The sequence below is a fragment of the Vespula pensylvanica genome, chromosome 2, assembly GCF_014466175.1.
Source record: "Vespula pensylvanica isolate Volc-1 chromosome 2, ASM1446617v1, whole genome shotgun sequence".
NCBI classification, from domain to species: Eukaryota; Metazoa; Arthropoda; class Insecta; order Hymenoptera; family Vespidae; genus Vespula; species Vespula pensylvanica.
Window position 1 is genome coordinate 9631218 of NC_057686.1, and position 15435 is coordinate 9646652.

Sequence of the window (15435 nt, forward strand, 5' to 3'; positions counted from 1 at the left end):
CACAACCGTAAAAAACGATACTAACTTTAATATCATGCAAGTACTCTGGGAACAAGCATAGCAGAAAATTGTTTCAATTCGTAAAAGTTCTGACTTTACGAATCTTTAATCGATTCTTGCTCGCATTCGAGTAAAATCTCTACTAATTTTTATCCGAATGGATACTATATAATAAATATTACTACATATCAATATTTATATATAATAAGTATAACTAAAATGAAAATAAATCAGATAATTTGTAGATTTTCTCTTACTGAATCAACTTAAGTTATATGATAATTATCTAGGTGAAATTTTCATCATTAATCTATGTTCATATTGTCTTCTTTTTCGGATACTTCAGTTAAGAGTAATGGTTCGTAGGTCCACTTCGGAAATACTCGCTTATATAGATTCATCAATACAGTGTCTTGAGATTTCAATTGTCCATTAAATATACATTTCATATGACCGTGCGTACCTATAAATATATAACAACCATTAAAGAATATATTTCACTAATATTTGTATCTTCCTTAAATATTATAGGTATAATAATCGAAATTATTAATATACCTAGAGGTTCTTTAATGTGACCTCTGCGTCCGTATTTCGTTCTGAGTCTGACAGGTTTAAACCAGTTGATATCTTCGCGATGGAAAAACATAAACCTAACTATAGCAGAATGTTTATGTACTTTAAAAGGGTGCCCGCTTAGAATTATTCTTTTTACAACAATTCTATCTGGATTAGCGGATAAAACACTTCCAGTAGCAACTAGATCCTTAAAAAAAAAATCAATATTTCCATTGAGTGCCAATTATATTATACATATATTAAATTTAGTTATTTAAAAAAGTATATTTTTACTCACTAAACTACCATTTTTTTGCTCGATATAGCATAAAACTGGGCATGGTGGGAAGATAATTGGTGCGTACATGCTTGCAACTAGAGTCGTTTCTGGATGAAAAAATCTCTCATACTAGAATACGAATTAATTAATCGTTCAATAGCAAATATCACGATCACTGATCTTAAATGTAACTTTACCTGATAACATACCTTATGTTTAGATCCGTTTGTATGTTGACTAAATATTGGACAGGCCAAAAATCTTCGAAATCCACATTGGAACACTAATCTTTCTTTAGACTTTATAGCTTGTCGATAACTATTAGTGTGCTTTAATACAATATTCAGGAGAGACATTTTCTGTTCGTTTGGGAGTAATCCAAAAACGATTAATGGCCGATTGTCTAATGTACAGAATGCAGTAAAAAGATCTCTTTTAACATTAGCAATATGAAGCGTAATGTACCAACCAGGCTGTGAATATTATCATATATATTTTTATTCGATGTAATACACAAAAATAAAAGAGAATTTCTAGAAATTGCTTACTTACCAGAGCACCTTCTAATTCTTGCCTTTCTTTGAATATTCGTTTACGCGTTCGATCAAAATTTTCAAATTGAAATATGCGTCCATAGTCCAACGGTAAATTTTCCTTCGGATCCCAAGGACTTGTTCGGAATGATTCAAGTCCACGATACTTTTGGAATCTAATTTTAGCCAACGTATGTTGAGGTGTATCCATTTCATCGGGAAATTGAAGGTCCAATTTTGCCTCTGCAAAATATTACAAGATGATTAAATACAGTTTTCTTTACACGCATCTCAAACTTACGCTTTATTTTCTCCATGGCTTCCTTTTCTTCTATCATGTCGATATCCTGATCATATATACTTTCATCAGGTGCCGCCTCTGATATTGTAATCGTTTCATACTCTTCTTCGTCGGATGCCATGTCAGCTTCGCTATTTGCTTGAGACTTTATACCATCCATAGAAATATTATCATCAGATTCATTTTCTGAATATTCATCCAAATTTTCTACAGGAAAATATTTGTTTATAAATAAATTAAATAAATAAAATTAAGCAATATTTATTCGTGTAAAATTATATAACGCATATACCAGCATCGTCGTCAAGAATCCAAGCTGCTTGATATTCAGACATGCCTTTTGGTACTACTTTTACAACCTTTTTCTTCCGTGCAGCTGCCTGTGCTAATTCTTCTTCGGTAGGCCAAGTTTGTTCCGCATCCATTAGATCTGGTATGTTTTCACTTTCAAGTGATTCCTAAAAGCAATCAAAATCCTCTAAATCTTAATAAAATCTGAACAAACACACAGATAAAAACTTACCTGTTTGTTGCAATCTGCACGCTCGAGTACTCTGACTGAAATATCACTTTTCGTATCAATTTCTACAGATCCAGATCGCTTATTCGATTTATTCTTATCTATCGGATATGGGTCATCAACGGCATCGATTTGTAACATTTGAAAATCTCCTAAGCCAGAGATATGTATTAAGCCATTCGCAGATAATGATAAACCTTGCAAATATCCTGTGACCATAAGAGTTCCAAGATCAGCTGAATCCTGGCACAAAATAACGACTCTTTCTCAAACATTATTACTTATTGAATTAATTACTTCATATATACATACCTTATTAGATATAAATTTTAAATCTTCAGCTAACAAATATGGTCTTTTTGCTTTGTATGATACAGTTCTTTGTTTTTGTGTACCTGCCCGACGTAAAATGTTCAATGAATCAATGGGTGTATCCAATTGGAAAACTTTTTCTTCTGGAAGCCACTTTGAAATAGTCTGTACTACATGTTGTTTATAATCTTGACGTTTCTATCATATAAAAAAAAAATAAAATTAATAATAATAATAATCCTGTTGCAAAAATAGTATAGCAATGGGTTATTTAAGTAAAACCTAACCTTGGAAGGTAATTTGTCTAAATTGGTAACAGCAACAATAGTAGTAGGCAAACCTTGTCCCAAACAAGACACCATTACTTCATTACCCCATGCATCTAAAATTTCTTCTTTAATAATCTCATTTGCTATATCGATAGCAGAAGCAACAAAAAGAACAGTATTTGCAACTTTAACTGCATCCAATGTTGCAAAAATGTTACCAATGGGAGGAACGATAATTGAAAAACGTTGTTTAAATCTAGGTATACTATAAAGTGTAGATAATTTTTATATTGATATTATTTTGTTCAAAATAGCCATCTAATCGGTGTGTGTCTTGTACATTAGATATATTACAAAGTACCTTATATGAGTAATTCCACAAGGGCTCGTATGAACATTTATAGTATCATCTGCATTTTTGAATTTTGAAACAATCTGCTCTACTACCAAATCTTCTTGAATCGATATTACGCATATCAGAATAGGAGCAGAGTGAGTGCCACCAAGATTTCGTTTTTGCGCTAAAACTTCTTCTCTCTTCTTTTTTCTGAATTGCGAAGACTGATGTCTTCGCGCATCTCTACTTAAATTTTTATGAATTTGTTTCGATATAACTTTTATATTTGTTTTCCCTGCGTATTTAAAGTTTTCAATAAGTATTCTTTTTATATACTTTGCACAACATAAAAAATCGAAGAATCATACCTTTAACCTCATTGCCAATAGCACCTTTACTTCGGTGCCTCCCTGTTTTATGTGCTTTATTAATTTGTTTGAAAACTCCTGGTCGATGAGTCTCTTGCTTTGCCGTTATACCCATTTTCGTTAATATCGTATACAATTTATTTTTAATCCTCCAACTACGTTTATATGATACACGTGCATTCCAGGCGTAAGTCACACCACACGCTTTCCGTAACAGTGCGGTAATAATAGTACATAGGAGTCAGCCACACAGCACTGCATAACACAGCATTACAGTGACGTTAAAAAAAAAATTCCATAAAGTTATAAGCCGTAAACTTAAAATGTAAATGTATAGTTCATGATACAATTAGTCCAAAACATAAAGTTCAACCAATAGCAAACATGAAAACATTCCTTCTTATTTATAACGATTTAACCTAAAAGTGTTAATGTAGTTTGCCATTACATCAAAAAATAAACAAACTTCTCTTTTATAATTTACTAATAATTTTGTATTGAATTGCGGATTTTACATTAATATGAAATCTATTTACATATATAAATAAGAAGTATCTCATGCAATAAAACGTATCACGTTTAACTAGTTTATTTTCTTAATTAAACTTCGTTTTCAAAGTTATCAAATATATTACAATATTGATTATGATCATTGGTTTCTTTGAAACAAATACCGTGAACATTTTATACTCTCTAGTTCAGGTATTATATATCGTCATGTCGTATGCTGACCCTAGACTTAAAATAGAACTATGTAACCATAAATAAGTAATATCTCCTCCTTTGAAATGGGAACCTATCCTACCAACATAAGAATTAGACATATGTTTTATCATAAATATGAACGAAGCTCTTATCAGTGTACAAAGAGAGACGTGCCTAAACAATGGAAAGCGAGAGAACAACGGACGCCAACAAAGATGTGAGATAAGTGTGCTCAGTCCAAAAGCCTCATCCATTGGACATCTCCGCCACTAGCTAGGCGGAGTGCTACGACGAGCCAATGACTACACCGCGGCAAATCACCTCTCGCTGATTGGGCAACGCTCCTTATTTAACCGGCCGCAGACGCCGTTTCGACTGTTGTTGCTTAGATTATTTCGCCGTATTAATTGTTACAATTACTTTGCTCAGATTATTGTTAGGTAGATCATTTCGCTGTACTAATTACTACGATCATTGCTCCGTTTTTACTTAGATTTTTCGCTCTACTAATCATCAAGTTATTACTTACGATTTATTTGATTCAATAATTTTTATTTATTCTTTAGTTACTATTGTCTCGAACCGATCATCATTAATGTATCTGTTCGTATTGTTATTGTTTTAAATAAATTGAGTATTATTAAAACAGTCTAAGTTAATAATCCCGGTTGTATCTACGGAAGCGACTCGCTCTTCCAATTCTAATTAAATCTCAATTCCACTTTTATTTACAAATCGCTTAAACGCGATCGAGGCATTCGTTCTCCGGCGGTATAGTCGACAAGCTCTTTTGTACGATTTCACCGCCAATCAATTCTCGCTTTCCATTGTTTAGGCACGTTTCTCTTTGTACACCGATAGAAGCTTCGTTCATATTTATGATAAAAGATATGTCTAATTCTTATATTGATTAGGATAGGTTCCTATTTCAATTTTACAAAGGAGGAGATATCGCTGATCTATGGTTACATAGTTCACTAATCATACGCTTTAATATACATATATATTACTAAACATTTCAGTAATACGAGCATTATATCTTGTAAAAGTTTTAACTCTTACATTATAAAATACATATACTATTTTATACGTTACTAATCCATTTCAACATGTTAATATTGTAAACAGACAATTGTACCAAGCGACATGCCGCGAATTCACAAATCATTGTAAAAAGCGACATGACCTAGGTTAAGTCCAAACGTAAGAAGGGTAGGGAACGACACATCATGCGCGGGTGAGCATGACGAGTCTATGGAGCCTCGTGCCTATCATCAGCACGCAACACTTCAAGCGAACGAGATCCTATTGGACGTCCCCCCTGCTAGCCAGGGGTAGAACCAGGACCAATGACAACGCAGCGGCAAGCCACCCTTCGCTGATTGGTTCTCTATATAAATGGCTGCATAGGCTGTCTCATCGATTATTATTACTCATTGATTGTTAATAATTATCGACACGATTATTAACGTTTATTATTTTTGCTTACTCACTTAAAACATTTCTGGTAAATTATTACTATCGCACTATTTCCGATTATTATCTTCGATTATTTCTTAGCTACTTCTTTAGTTATTATTATATTTTTATCAGAGTACTATTTTCGATTATTAGACCATTTTTCTAAATCTTGTATCAAATTTGTTATTTTATTTTCAAATAAATTAAGTGTTGTTAAACGTGTCTAAGTTAATAATCCTAGTTGTGACTAACGGAAACGATTGAATTCTTTGAGTTTATTCCAAAACGAATTCTAAATCAAGATTTAATCCGTTCACTTTTACGCTATATAACGCTATCAAGAACATCATTCTCCGCGGCGTAGTCGACAACTCCTACGCATAATTCCCTACCAATTACTACGACGCTTTGGGAATCGAGCCAACAGAAGCCGAAGATTAAGAGAATCGACCCGTCCAGTTCCAGTTATCATCGATTCCATCAATTCAGAAGTGGATTTTACCGACAAATTTTTTCGCTAACCGACTCCCGGCTTAATTCCTGTTCTAATTCTAACTCAAACAAAACGAGGTTGCTTATTCATAACAATATTCGAAAAAATTCGTAGTCTCATTTTATGGTTTCAGGTTGGCGTAGAACGTAACATTAATGAGACGTAATACATGTTAGGAATTCGTCTAGCTATTCTGCTTGATCTAAGAAAACTGATTTAACATGTGAGTACTCAATACATTCCGACGTTATATACCAGTCACGGTTGCCAGGAAGATGCTTTTGTAGTTGCTTGATAAGTATTTTTTTAACCATTTTAAATAAATATTCTATAATTTTACATAAAACGTGATTTCTAATAAAAGAAAAAAAAAAAAAAGAAAAAATGTACGTATTGTTTACGTATAGTATAATATATGACATAATAGTATTTAATTTTACTTTTCGATGAAACTTTAGGACTACTTCGTATAGTTAACAGTAGAGCTTCTAATTTTATATCATTTTTAACCTATATTTTCATGATATTAATAATCATTTAAAAATGTTATTTATAGTATGAAAATGCATATATATATTTTTTTAATTTATTTTAACCATTATTTTGTCTATTCCATAATATGTATAAACTTTTTAAATGGTTGTTGTTAACATGAAAAATAGGTTAAAACGACACACTTGTTTTATTATTTACATTGCTGGTAGAGTTAATCGTTGATTAAAATTAATCAAAAGTTCGAAGTAGCCCTAAATCTATAATGTTTAAATTATTAATTATTTTAATTTTATCTATTATTTTGTTTTCATATTTCATTAATAGTTAAAGTATAATGAATATCATGAAATAAGAAATCTCAAATATATTTGTTCGTATTTCAGATATACGTTAAATGCTTAAAAAATTATGCTTCTTTTTTGTCCAACATGTGGTAATGTACTCCATGTTGAAGAGTATACAGGACTAAGATTTGCTTGTAACACTTGTCCTTATATTTTTAACATAGCACGCAAAGTTAGTAGTCGTACTTATCCAAAATTAAAAGAAGTAGATGATGTGTTAGGCGGAAGTGCGGCATGGGAAAATGTTGATTCTACAGAAGAACGTTGTCCAAAGTGTACAAATCCACGTGCATATTTCATGCAAATACAGACAAGATCAGCTGATGAGCCTATGACAACATTCTATAAATGTTGTAATTCACAATGTGGTCACAATTGGCGCGATTAAAGGTATTTCAGAATTATTTCTTTTATTTATATCACAATATTTATTTAGTTCCTTTGTTCTACGACAGTTATATCTGAACATTAATCAGCAAAGAACAATCATGAATCCAAAAACAATGGGTCCTATGAAAGTACTCTTAAATGCAGCAATGGAGCAAATAAACTTATTGGGCCCAGAAGAAAAGCATTGGTTTATCGGAGGTGAAAGAAGCATTGCAATAGCCGTAGAATTATTAAATAAAGGAGAAATCATTGCTATACCAACAGACACGATCTATGGACTTGCTGGTAGCATAAAAAATGACAAAGCTATAAAAAGATTGTATGAAATTAAAAAAAGAGATCAACACAAGCCATTAGCTATTTGCGTTGATAATGTAAATAACATTCACCAATGGGGAATTGTAGATGAATTACCACCTCTTCTAAAAGAGACTTTATTGCCAGGACCATTTACTATTGTATTAAAACGAACAAAAGAATTGAATCCATCTTTAAATCCTGGGATTGATAATGTTGGCATCAGAGTACCTAATTATAAGTTTATCAGATCTGTTGCTAAATTAGCAGGACCATTAGCACTTACGAGCGCTAATGAAAGCAATAAACCAAGCAGTGTGCATCCTAATGAATTTTCCGAATTATGGCCAGAATTAGCAGGAATTTTTTACCAGCAAGCAGAAAATAAAAAATACGTTAGTCAATTACAAAGAACAGGTTCTACAGTAATAGATTTATCGCAAGCTGGTCAGTATAATATATTGCGTAAAGGTGTCAAGCTAAAACACTGTATTAAAATATTACATAATTATGGATTAAAACCATGTAACGATTGATAATAAACTTATATAAATTTAATAAAATATTCAATTTTCATGTATAACTTGTAATTTTGATTTTATAGTTTAAATTGTATACTTCAATTTGTTTCATAAATAATAATTATCACTGAATAGCAGCATTTATAGACTTTAAGGAATATTGAAAAAAATAAATCAGGATTCGTGTTTTCGCAAAATTATATGTGCAAGTGTACGTACACAAGAATAAATAACATTATTTACATATTTTTAACTATGATACAGATAAGATCAGGGGATAAAGTATTATGACGTTTATAAAAATTTTTATCCCATAATATAAAAAAAATGTTACATTACTTATACAATAGCATGTTTGTAGAATTTCCTAGATACTAAGTATATTACAGATTTTTCATCAGCGCGAGCTTTATACACATCATGCACGCGCACACGCACACACATACACACACATGTACATGACGGTCTTTGAAGAAAAATATAATACAATATTTTTGAGTCAATGATGCCAATAAAACACTTTAGTTTGACAAAGTAATTTGTCGTAAAAACAAGCAAGAATTTCATGACATCACTTAAAGAATGTATAACATAAGTGTAAAGCAGTACACTTTATATCCTGAGAAACTATATCCTATATACGTAATATATAAAAAATATGAGTATGTTAGTGCCAGTGCACGTCTTAATATTGTATTGTCTTCTTGACGAGATGTATTATCACATAATATTGCTGCAAAAAATCTAAGAAATTGACCTAGCACTAATATAGATGCTAAATAGTCATGGATACAGAGGATCTAAAGATTCCATGTGTAAAAATACATATTTACTTAAAGATTTGCGTTTTGATAAATATTGAGTAGATTCCATTTATATCAACTGCTTTTTACAAACAGGATAAATATTTATTACCTCTTCTCCGTTGACTCTAAAGCATTGCGTACAGTCTGTCTATATGCATTGAAATGCATGTTATTAATTTATTATTTTATCAAAGAACAACGAAAGACTCATTGAGAAATATCATTACTTTTTCAATGTCCTACTATTTCTTAACTTATTAGTTACTCATTTCCATCGCATATGTATTTTATTTATAACAAGGCAATTTCACAATAAATAAAGATAGTGACGACAACATCTTTATAAAATGCATTACAATAAATAAATGTTTGTACGAAATCGATTGAAATGCATTTACCTGCACATTTTAGCAATGGACGAGCAAAATTTGACCTATTTTCTGCTACGTATGAAAAATTTAGGTTAAAAAATTACTTAAAAATGTTATGTTATAAACAGAAAAGAAAAAGTTTCTATCAACGAACAAATTGATAGAAAAAACATTGTTTTTAGGAAAGCCGAATGTGCATTATGCAATATGCTATCCACAAAAGTTCACACATCCACCTGATAAGTCTATTTTGTCTTTATCACAATACTGGCTTAAAACTGTCATTGTCGTGACTACCTCCGATTTATTTTTATTAAACACTCGTAAGATAGACGCATATATTATGCTTCAAGATAAATAACAATTCTAATAGTAATTATATGATAAATAATCGCTAGTACTATACTGGACAATATCAGAATAATATTATTTATTTTAATCAGCATTGCGCTTTTGCTTTTTGTTTTGATGGAGAAAATTTTGAAAGAATAAACAAGTGAAATGATACACGCCGTTAGAATCTAACATTTTGATTGCAATCAGTGCAAATATTTAATCTTAAATAAGTAATAAGTAAATATTTATCTTTCCTTCAAAAATTCTTGATGTTGCATGATTTATACGATTAAACTAAATTAAAAATCAAAAGAAAAATTTTGTTATAATTATATCACTGCTCTTTGCTTCTCAGTAAGCAATAAATAAGAAGTATATATTTCTGTTGTTTCTTCCTTACGATATATCAGTCTATTCTTCCTTCGTAGAAAACATTGCCAATGAATTCTTTTTGCATTCCCCTTTAAATATGCCTACGAAACTACTCCTCAATCTGGCATAAATTTCTTTTCTTACGGTTGCTGTAAATTTCGTAACTAGACAACTGATTACCGCCGTAGCAAAGATTAAGTTATACAAGAATACGAGTTTAAAGTTGCCAAGCCATTCTATACGACCAAAGTCTCCTAGCAGATCAAAGTTCGTCATTCCTGAAATAATAAAGGAATCAAAATGTTAATTTGTAAATTGGAAAGAGGAACAATGCAGTATATCAATAAATCATAGCATTTTACTCGTTTACCTAATATTCGGGAAAGCAGTGGTAATGCCGAACTGAGTACAAGTAAAAGAACGCAATTGGCGATGAGATGCGTAAGTGGAGTGGAACGAAATCGTGGTTGTACCCTTCTCACTCCTGGAAGCGAATAAAGCCCAATTGCACTCGTCGCGGCTAGGTAAAGTATTACTGAGACTTCAACCGTAGCTCCGATAGGCCCGAGTTTCGACAAAGAACTGATGCCCAGCGTAAATTGCTGTGCAATTTACATTATCATCAGTTATAATATTTTTAATAATTTTATTAACAAATATAGAAGAAAATCTCGATACAAACCCTCGTACTTAATGGTAGAGCTTTAATGCCGATAAGAAGTTCCAAGGTATTCTGAACCGCTAATAAGGCCGTGGCAGTGGAGAGAATAAGTAGAGCGATCATTGCCAAAGGATAAAGTAGTGTTCTTCGTACCCACCAAGTTCGTCTTTGTTCGTCTAAAACGTTTCTTTTCTTTTGAACATCTTCTAATCTCTGGGCCAGTCCACGTTGAAGGGCGCCATTTCTGAGGCACATTAATCCAGGACTCAAATTAAGAAGTTCGTCGTCTTCGACCATTGTATTACAACCTGGTAGAGACATAGGTACTGGCGAAACATACGATTTGCCTGTCGTTTTTGCATGTTGCAGTCTATGCCGAGAAAAAGGGGAAAGAACCAACGTGAAAGATTAGATATACAAAAGGCAAAATGGTAAACAAAAAGGATTATCTCCACCAACCTTCTTCTAATACAATCCTCCTCTAATCTGTAAGCAAAAAATTCTTCATCCAAATTCTTTAGGAACTGAGGTTTTACGAGAAACGAGCCAACAACATCGAACAATCGCACAAATCCAACTGGGGTACACACTAGAAAAAAAATCACGATTTCATTTCTATTTTCCTTTGCTATCTTTCTAATTCAAAAACTTTTAATTTTGTATATTTGATAATACTTACATAATAGTAACATTACACCTACGAAAGAAACACAAGAGTAGAGGAAAGGTAAATAATAGCTCCATATACCTGAAATTGCATTCACATACGTGTAAATAAATGGATTAATAATAAAAATGTAATTAATTGTCATTCTCTCCATTTAACTTTTTATTCATTCTATTATTTTACTTTAACATTTTTCATGAACTTACTCAACAGTGTATGGAGACTAGATTTTTGATAATCTATGAGAGCAGACAAAACATATACCATTCCCAGCACGAGTGTTCCTAATAGGCACAAAACTGTTACAGTTTCATATACTCTAGCCATAACACCCTACAATAAAGAATTTCATTATTTCTGATAACAAAAATATATGTACCAAATAAATAATTTAAAAGAGAAATAGAAACTATATGCACTTACCTTTTTATAACAGACAAATCCTTCCGATTCCGTGAATAAATATGCAAATGGTAAAAATACGAAGAGAGATAAATTGGAAAAGAGGAAAACGTGGTTCCAAAGTCCTACAACATAAAAGTATAATATTTCAGTGCTTTCAAATTCATGAACTGAAAATATGAGCAAAGGGAGTAAGATTGCATATCGAGCAAAGTTTCACCTTGTATGAGAGAACTGTTGAGCCATTTAACGTAGTAGCTATTAGGATACAATATAAGAACCTCATTGCTAGCGATCGATATGGGTAATAACAACGTTGCTCCAATAGACACTGCTAAGGCAACGGTACACAATAAAAGACTGATCCTATAAACAGTGGCATCATCTTCATCCACTGAAAAATAATCTTCTCTGTCCCTTCGACGAAATCTCGCAATCAGTGCGTAGCTTGAAATGCAAAGTAGAAGAAAGAGAAGGAGAAATATCTGAAGAACAAAGAAAATAAAAAATGTTATAGAAACGCGCTGCGTAAAAATTGACGCAAAGATACTGCGCGCGCGTACCTTCGATATTCTATTTATACCACTGCATCTTATTTATTTTATGATTTTATTTACATATTGCATTGTTTCTTTCCTTCACTCTTATTGCAGAATTACGCTTGATTAAGTTCCTTGATTTTGTTAGAGACATTGAATAAACAGTTTTCATTATTCGTTCGTTCAATTTGGGTATTGTCCGCGAATGAATTTAAGATTAAATAAAGTACGCATTTGTAAACGTGACGCGTTCCGTCCGCGTCAAACGATAATATATCAGTGGGTCTCAACATATTATATTATGATAATCGAAATTCTTACACGTGTGAAGTTGTCTCTGTTTTTCGTGTGAATTTGTTTTTTGCTTACATGATACATTGAACACAATCAAGTAGACTCGAGGAAACAAATGAAATCGAGATCCTTATCGTTCATATAAATTTATATGTTACACTTATGGCAGATTATTCTGCGAGCATTTTTTGAGGTAACCATAACGGTTTGCTATTGATTCGAATATATTCACGAGTAAGATCTAATATATGGATCGTTACTGAGCCTCCTTGTTATTGTTGTCGAAATGCAACTGTAGAGATTTATGATATTTAAACGTGATAGTTAAATTTATAATGTAAATGAGCAAGAATATATGATCGATTTAAAAGACCTATTCAATGCACCTGTGCGACAGGCACGCACATGCGCGCGAGCGTAGGATTAACTCGTGATTGTGACGTAGATGATAATCTAACGATTACGCAAGCAAAATGACAAAACTTCTGGGGATGCTCACTTTCACCGAGATACGGGATAAATGGACTCAAAACCGCATTGAAGCCTTATAATTTTTATCATTTACGATGGTTAACGATCGTCGACGTTTTTATTGAAAATGAAGTAATTTTATATATTTTCATAAAGAACAAACAATAAGATAAGAAATAAGAATACAATGAGATTCGAAGGAAATCACAAGCATACATCTGCGTTTAACTTCACGAAAGTAATACTAGCTATCGTTAATGTTTCTTATTATTTGGAAAAAAATTGATAAATTTCTATCTTTTTGTGAATTTCTATCCTTGTTTCAGTCGTATCTATTATTTCTTCAAGCGTGACAAAATATTCTCCTTATTCCATTCTTGAGCGAAAATGAACAAGAAAAGTTTAAATAAGTTGGAATGAAGAAAAAAATGACGTTGCGTGTTAAAAAAACAATTCAATTAAAGGAGATACATTTGCACTTTTCACGATACTTTCCTAATGTAATACATCTATACGGAATATTTTTTTATATCTTTATATATATATATAAAGAGTAGGATATATATATTATATCGAAACACATGTGCAACACGAAAAATTATACGTGTGAATATAAAAGTTTATACGATTGTTGAGATGTGCGATTAAAATCAATGCTATTACAGATGGATAATAATAGAAAAAAAAAAGGCAACAACAGCGTTTAAAGCCCGATCTCCTAAATTTTTAATTCTTACAACTACTTTTTTTCTGTAATACTTTTAGTAACGGTCACAAGACAGGAACGCATGACTCATCCAATGTAATCTATAAAATATTAAGGATTCTATAGCAGATATGTAGGTCAAGTACGTATGACAATTTAATAAATAAACTAAAGTAAGAATACGTATGAAATTAATTGCACTTTCTAGATAACACTTCCCATCTATTATCTATTCTCCGTAATCTCTATATGACGTATGTGCAATTTACAGAAATCATCTAAATCCTGACTAAAGTAAATACGTTTCAATCGCGAACATTGCCCCGATTAATGCACGCCAAATGCGAACGATCACCTGTGCCAAAAACCACTTATGCACCAGAGCGATATCTATCTACGAACAGACGCAAATTATTACATGCGATATTCTATTTCGGGGCTCGCATTTTTTAATCGTATATCCTCCTTATCCTACCAGAGAACCACTTTTCTTCAATCTCTTTCAAATTTAACATTTAAAATACAAACTATGTAAAAAAATTGGAACAAGAAAGTATTTTATGCGATCGATAGAGACTCGTCTCATAGCAGCACTATTCAAAACGAGCATGGAGGATGTCATGCGTTCGAAGACGCAAATCCATGTCGCGAGACTTCGTCAAGCACGAAGCCCGATTATTTTCTCTCTCGACCTTGTTACCTGATTAGCTTAACTGATAGTCGATGGAAACAACGAATGTACTTATAACTGAATTTTCTCGATTAGAAGATCCGATGTTTGTACCGATCAGTTGTCGATACTGATGTTCAACTGGCGTCAAACGAATTTCTTCTCTTATAAGTATGGCGAATATTCAATTTATATTTACCGCTATTCTTTCTTATTAATAAACATACTAACAAAAAATTAAAATAATATAAATAGGTGTTAAATGAAGAATAATTCTAACGAAATTGCTGCATCGAAATTGTTTTGCAATAATTACTTTGAGAATTTTCTTCGATTATTGCTGAATAATATAATCGTCAAAAGTAAGAAAATATCATACTTGAGAAGATAACCTCATGAAAAGAGTATAAGAAAGTTATAACCTCGATACTAAATACATTTACGATACATGTTGATAGAAATACTCAAAATACTTAAAATGCGTCAAAAAGTAATAAATGAGTAGAAAGAGAAAAACGTAAAATATCCTCCCTTTCGTTTCGATGCCAACATGTGTACTACCATGAGCACAGACTCGATGCTCAAAGAAAAAGAGAGAGAAAAGGAGAGATCATATTAAAAATAATTATAGATCTATTTTCGTATCAAGGATCGAGGACGACAAATATCTTGATTTCTATAAACACAGCGTTACATATCGTTGCGACCGCCTTTTTTCAGACGCGTTTTGCAGAAACTTTATTTGTCTCTTAAACCGCATCCCTGACGTCAAAGAAAGAGAGAGCTCACGTATCGTTGGCTATAGCACCATTTCATTCAGTGTGAAATTTAATCTCGTTGCACAACTGGAGGAAATGAAAAAGTAAAGCAGAGATATTACGAATCGTTAACACGTAGATACATAGTTCCAACAAATAATATATCGTATTCGTTACGTATTGTGTGTGTGGGTGCGG

The 15435-nt window shown here is 32.1% G+C and overlaps 4 protein-coding genes across 7 annotated transcripts in view; 2 read left to right on the plus strand and 2 right to left on the minus strand.

The window, feature by feature from the left end:
• Positions 1–8: 8 nt before the first annotated feature.
• On the minus strand, positions 9–3659 carry LOC122638071 (pre-rRNA-processing protein TSR1 homolog). Of its 2 annotated transcripts, XM_043830718.1 has the most exons (12): positions 3479–3659; positions 3135–3405; positions 2792–3038; positions 2505–2702; positions 2196–2435; positions 1965–2130; positions 1673–1879; positions 1391–1614; positions 1048–1311; positions 857–967; positions 559–766; positions 9–463 (listed from the first exon to the last, which is right to left on the minus strand). In XM_043830718.1, exons 1-12 carry the CDS (start codon positions 3591–3593, stop codon positions 306–308), a joined length of 2409 nt encoding a protein of 802 aa, XP_043686653.1. In that variant the 5' UTR covers positions 3594–3659; the 3' UTR covers positions 9–305. The 2 variants fall into 2 exon arrangements, 1 of the variants encoding a protein (XP_043686653.1); XR_006329344.1 differs by lacking the exon at positions 9–463 and having other exon boundaries at positions 624–766; positions 857–945.
• Positions 3660–6270: 2611 nt separating this feature from the next.
• On the plus strand, positions 6271–7471 carry LOC122638077 (DNA-directed RNA polymerase III subunit RPC10). 3 transcript variants are annotated; one of them, XM_043830729.1, is made up of 3 exons: positions 6271–6360; positions 7016–7366; positions 7413–7471. In XM_043830729.1, exon 2 carries the CDS (start codon positions 7041–7043, stop codon positions 7362–7364), a length of 324 nt encoding a protein of 107 aa, XP_043686664.1. In that variant the 5' UTR covers positions 6271–6360; positions 7016–7040; the 3' UTR covers positions 7365–7366; positions 7413–7471. The 3 variants fall into 3 exon arrangements, with proteins under 3 accessions (XP_043686664.1, XP_043686663.1, XP_043686665.1); XM_043830728.1 differs by having other exon boundaries at positions 7432–7471; XM_043830730.1 differs by having other exon boundaries at positions 6295–6517; positions 7017–7366; positions 7432–7471.
• LOC122638075 (yrdC domain-containing protein, mitochondrial) lies at positions 7226–8243 on the plus strand. The gene is made up of 2 exons (XM_043830724.1): positions 7226–7366; positions 7432–8243. The coding sequence occupies exons 1-2, from the start codon at positions 7340–7342 to the stop codon at positions 8197–8199; spliced, it is 795 nt and encodes a 264-aa protein (XP_043686659.1). The 5' UTR covers positions 7226–7339; the 3' UTR covers positions 8200–8243.
• Positions 8244–8364: 121 nt separating this feature from the next.
• The window catches only part of LOC122638073 (protein Lilipod), a 9890-nt gene continuing 2819 nt past the window's right edge, over positions 8365–15435 (minus strand). Inside the window, exons 3-10 of the mRNA XM_043830722.1 lie at positions 12020–12284; positions 11821–11924; positions 11604–11730; positions 11410–11478; positions 11190–11319; positions 10752–11100; positions 10440–10671; positions 8365–10347 (exon numbers count right to left, since the gene is read on the minus strand). Of these exons, the coding sequence (XP_043686657.1) occupies positions 10109–10347; positions 10440–10671; positions 10752–11100; positions 11190–11319; positions 11410–11478; positions 11604–11730; positions 11821–11924; positions 12020–12284 (1515 nt within the window). The 3' untranslated portion in view covers positions 8365–10108. The remainder of the gene's footprint in view (positions 10348–10439; positions 10672–10751; positions 11101–11189; positions 11320–11409; positions 11479–11603; positions 11731–11820; positions 11925–12019; positions 12285–15435) is intronic.

What these genes read in the sequence shown, in the direction of transcription:
- LOC122638075 (XM_043830724.1), top strand. Translation starts at nt 7,340, where the DNA reads ATGTGGTCACAATTGGCGCGATTAAAG. An exon ending in CACAATTGGCGCGATTAAAG is followed by an intron (nt 7,367 to 7,431) that starts GTATTTCAGAAT and finishes GTTCTACGACAG; the next exon opens with TTATATCTGAACATTAATCA.
- LOC122638071 (XM_043830718.1), bottom strand. Translation starts at nt 3,593, where the DNA reads ATGGGTATAACGGCAAAGCAAGAGACTCATCGACCAGGAGTTTTCAAA. An exon ending in CAAACGGATCTAAACATAAG is followed by an intron (nt 968 to 1,047) that starts GTATGTTATCAG and finishes TTCGTATTCTAG; the next exon opens with TATGAGAGATTTTTTCATCC. An exon ending in TCACATTAAAGAACCTCTAG is followed by an intron (nt 464 to 558) that starts GTATATTAATAA and finishes ATATATTTATAG; the next exon opens with GTACGCACGGTCATATGAAA.
- LOC122638077 (XM_043830729.1), top strand. Translation starts at nt 7,041, where the DNA reads ATGCTTCTTTTTTGTCCAACATGTGGTAATGTACTCCATGTTGAAGAG.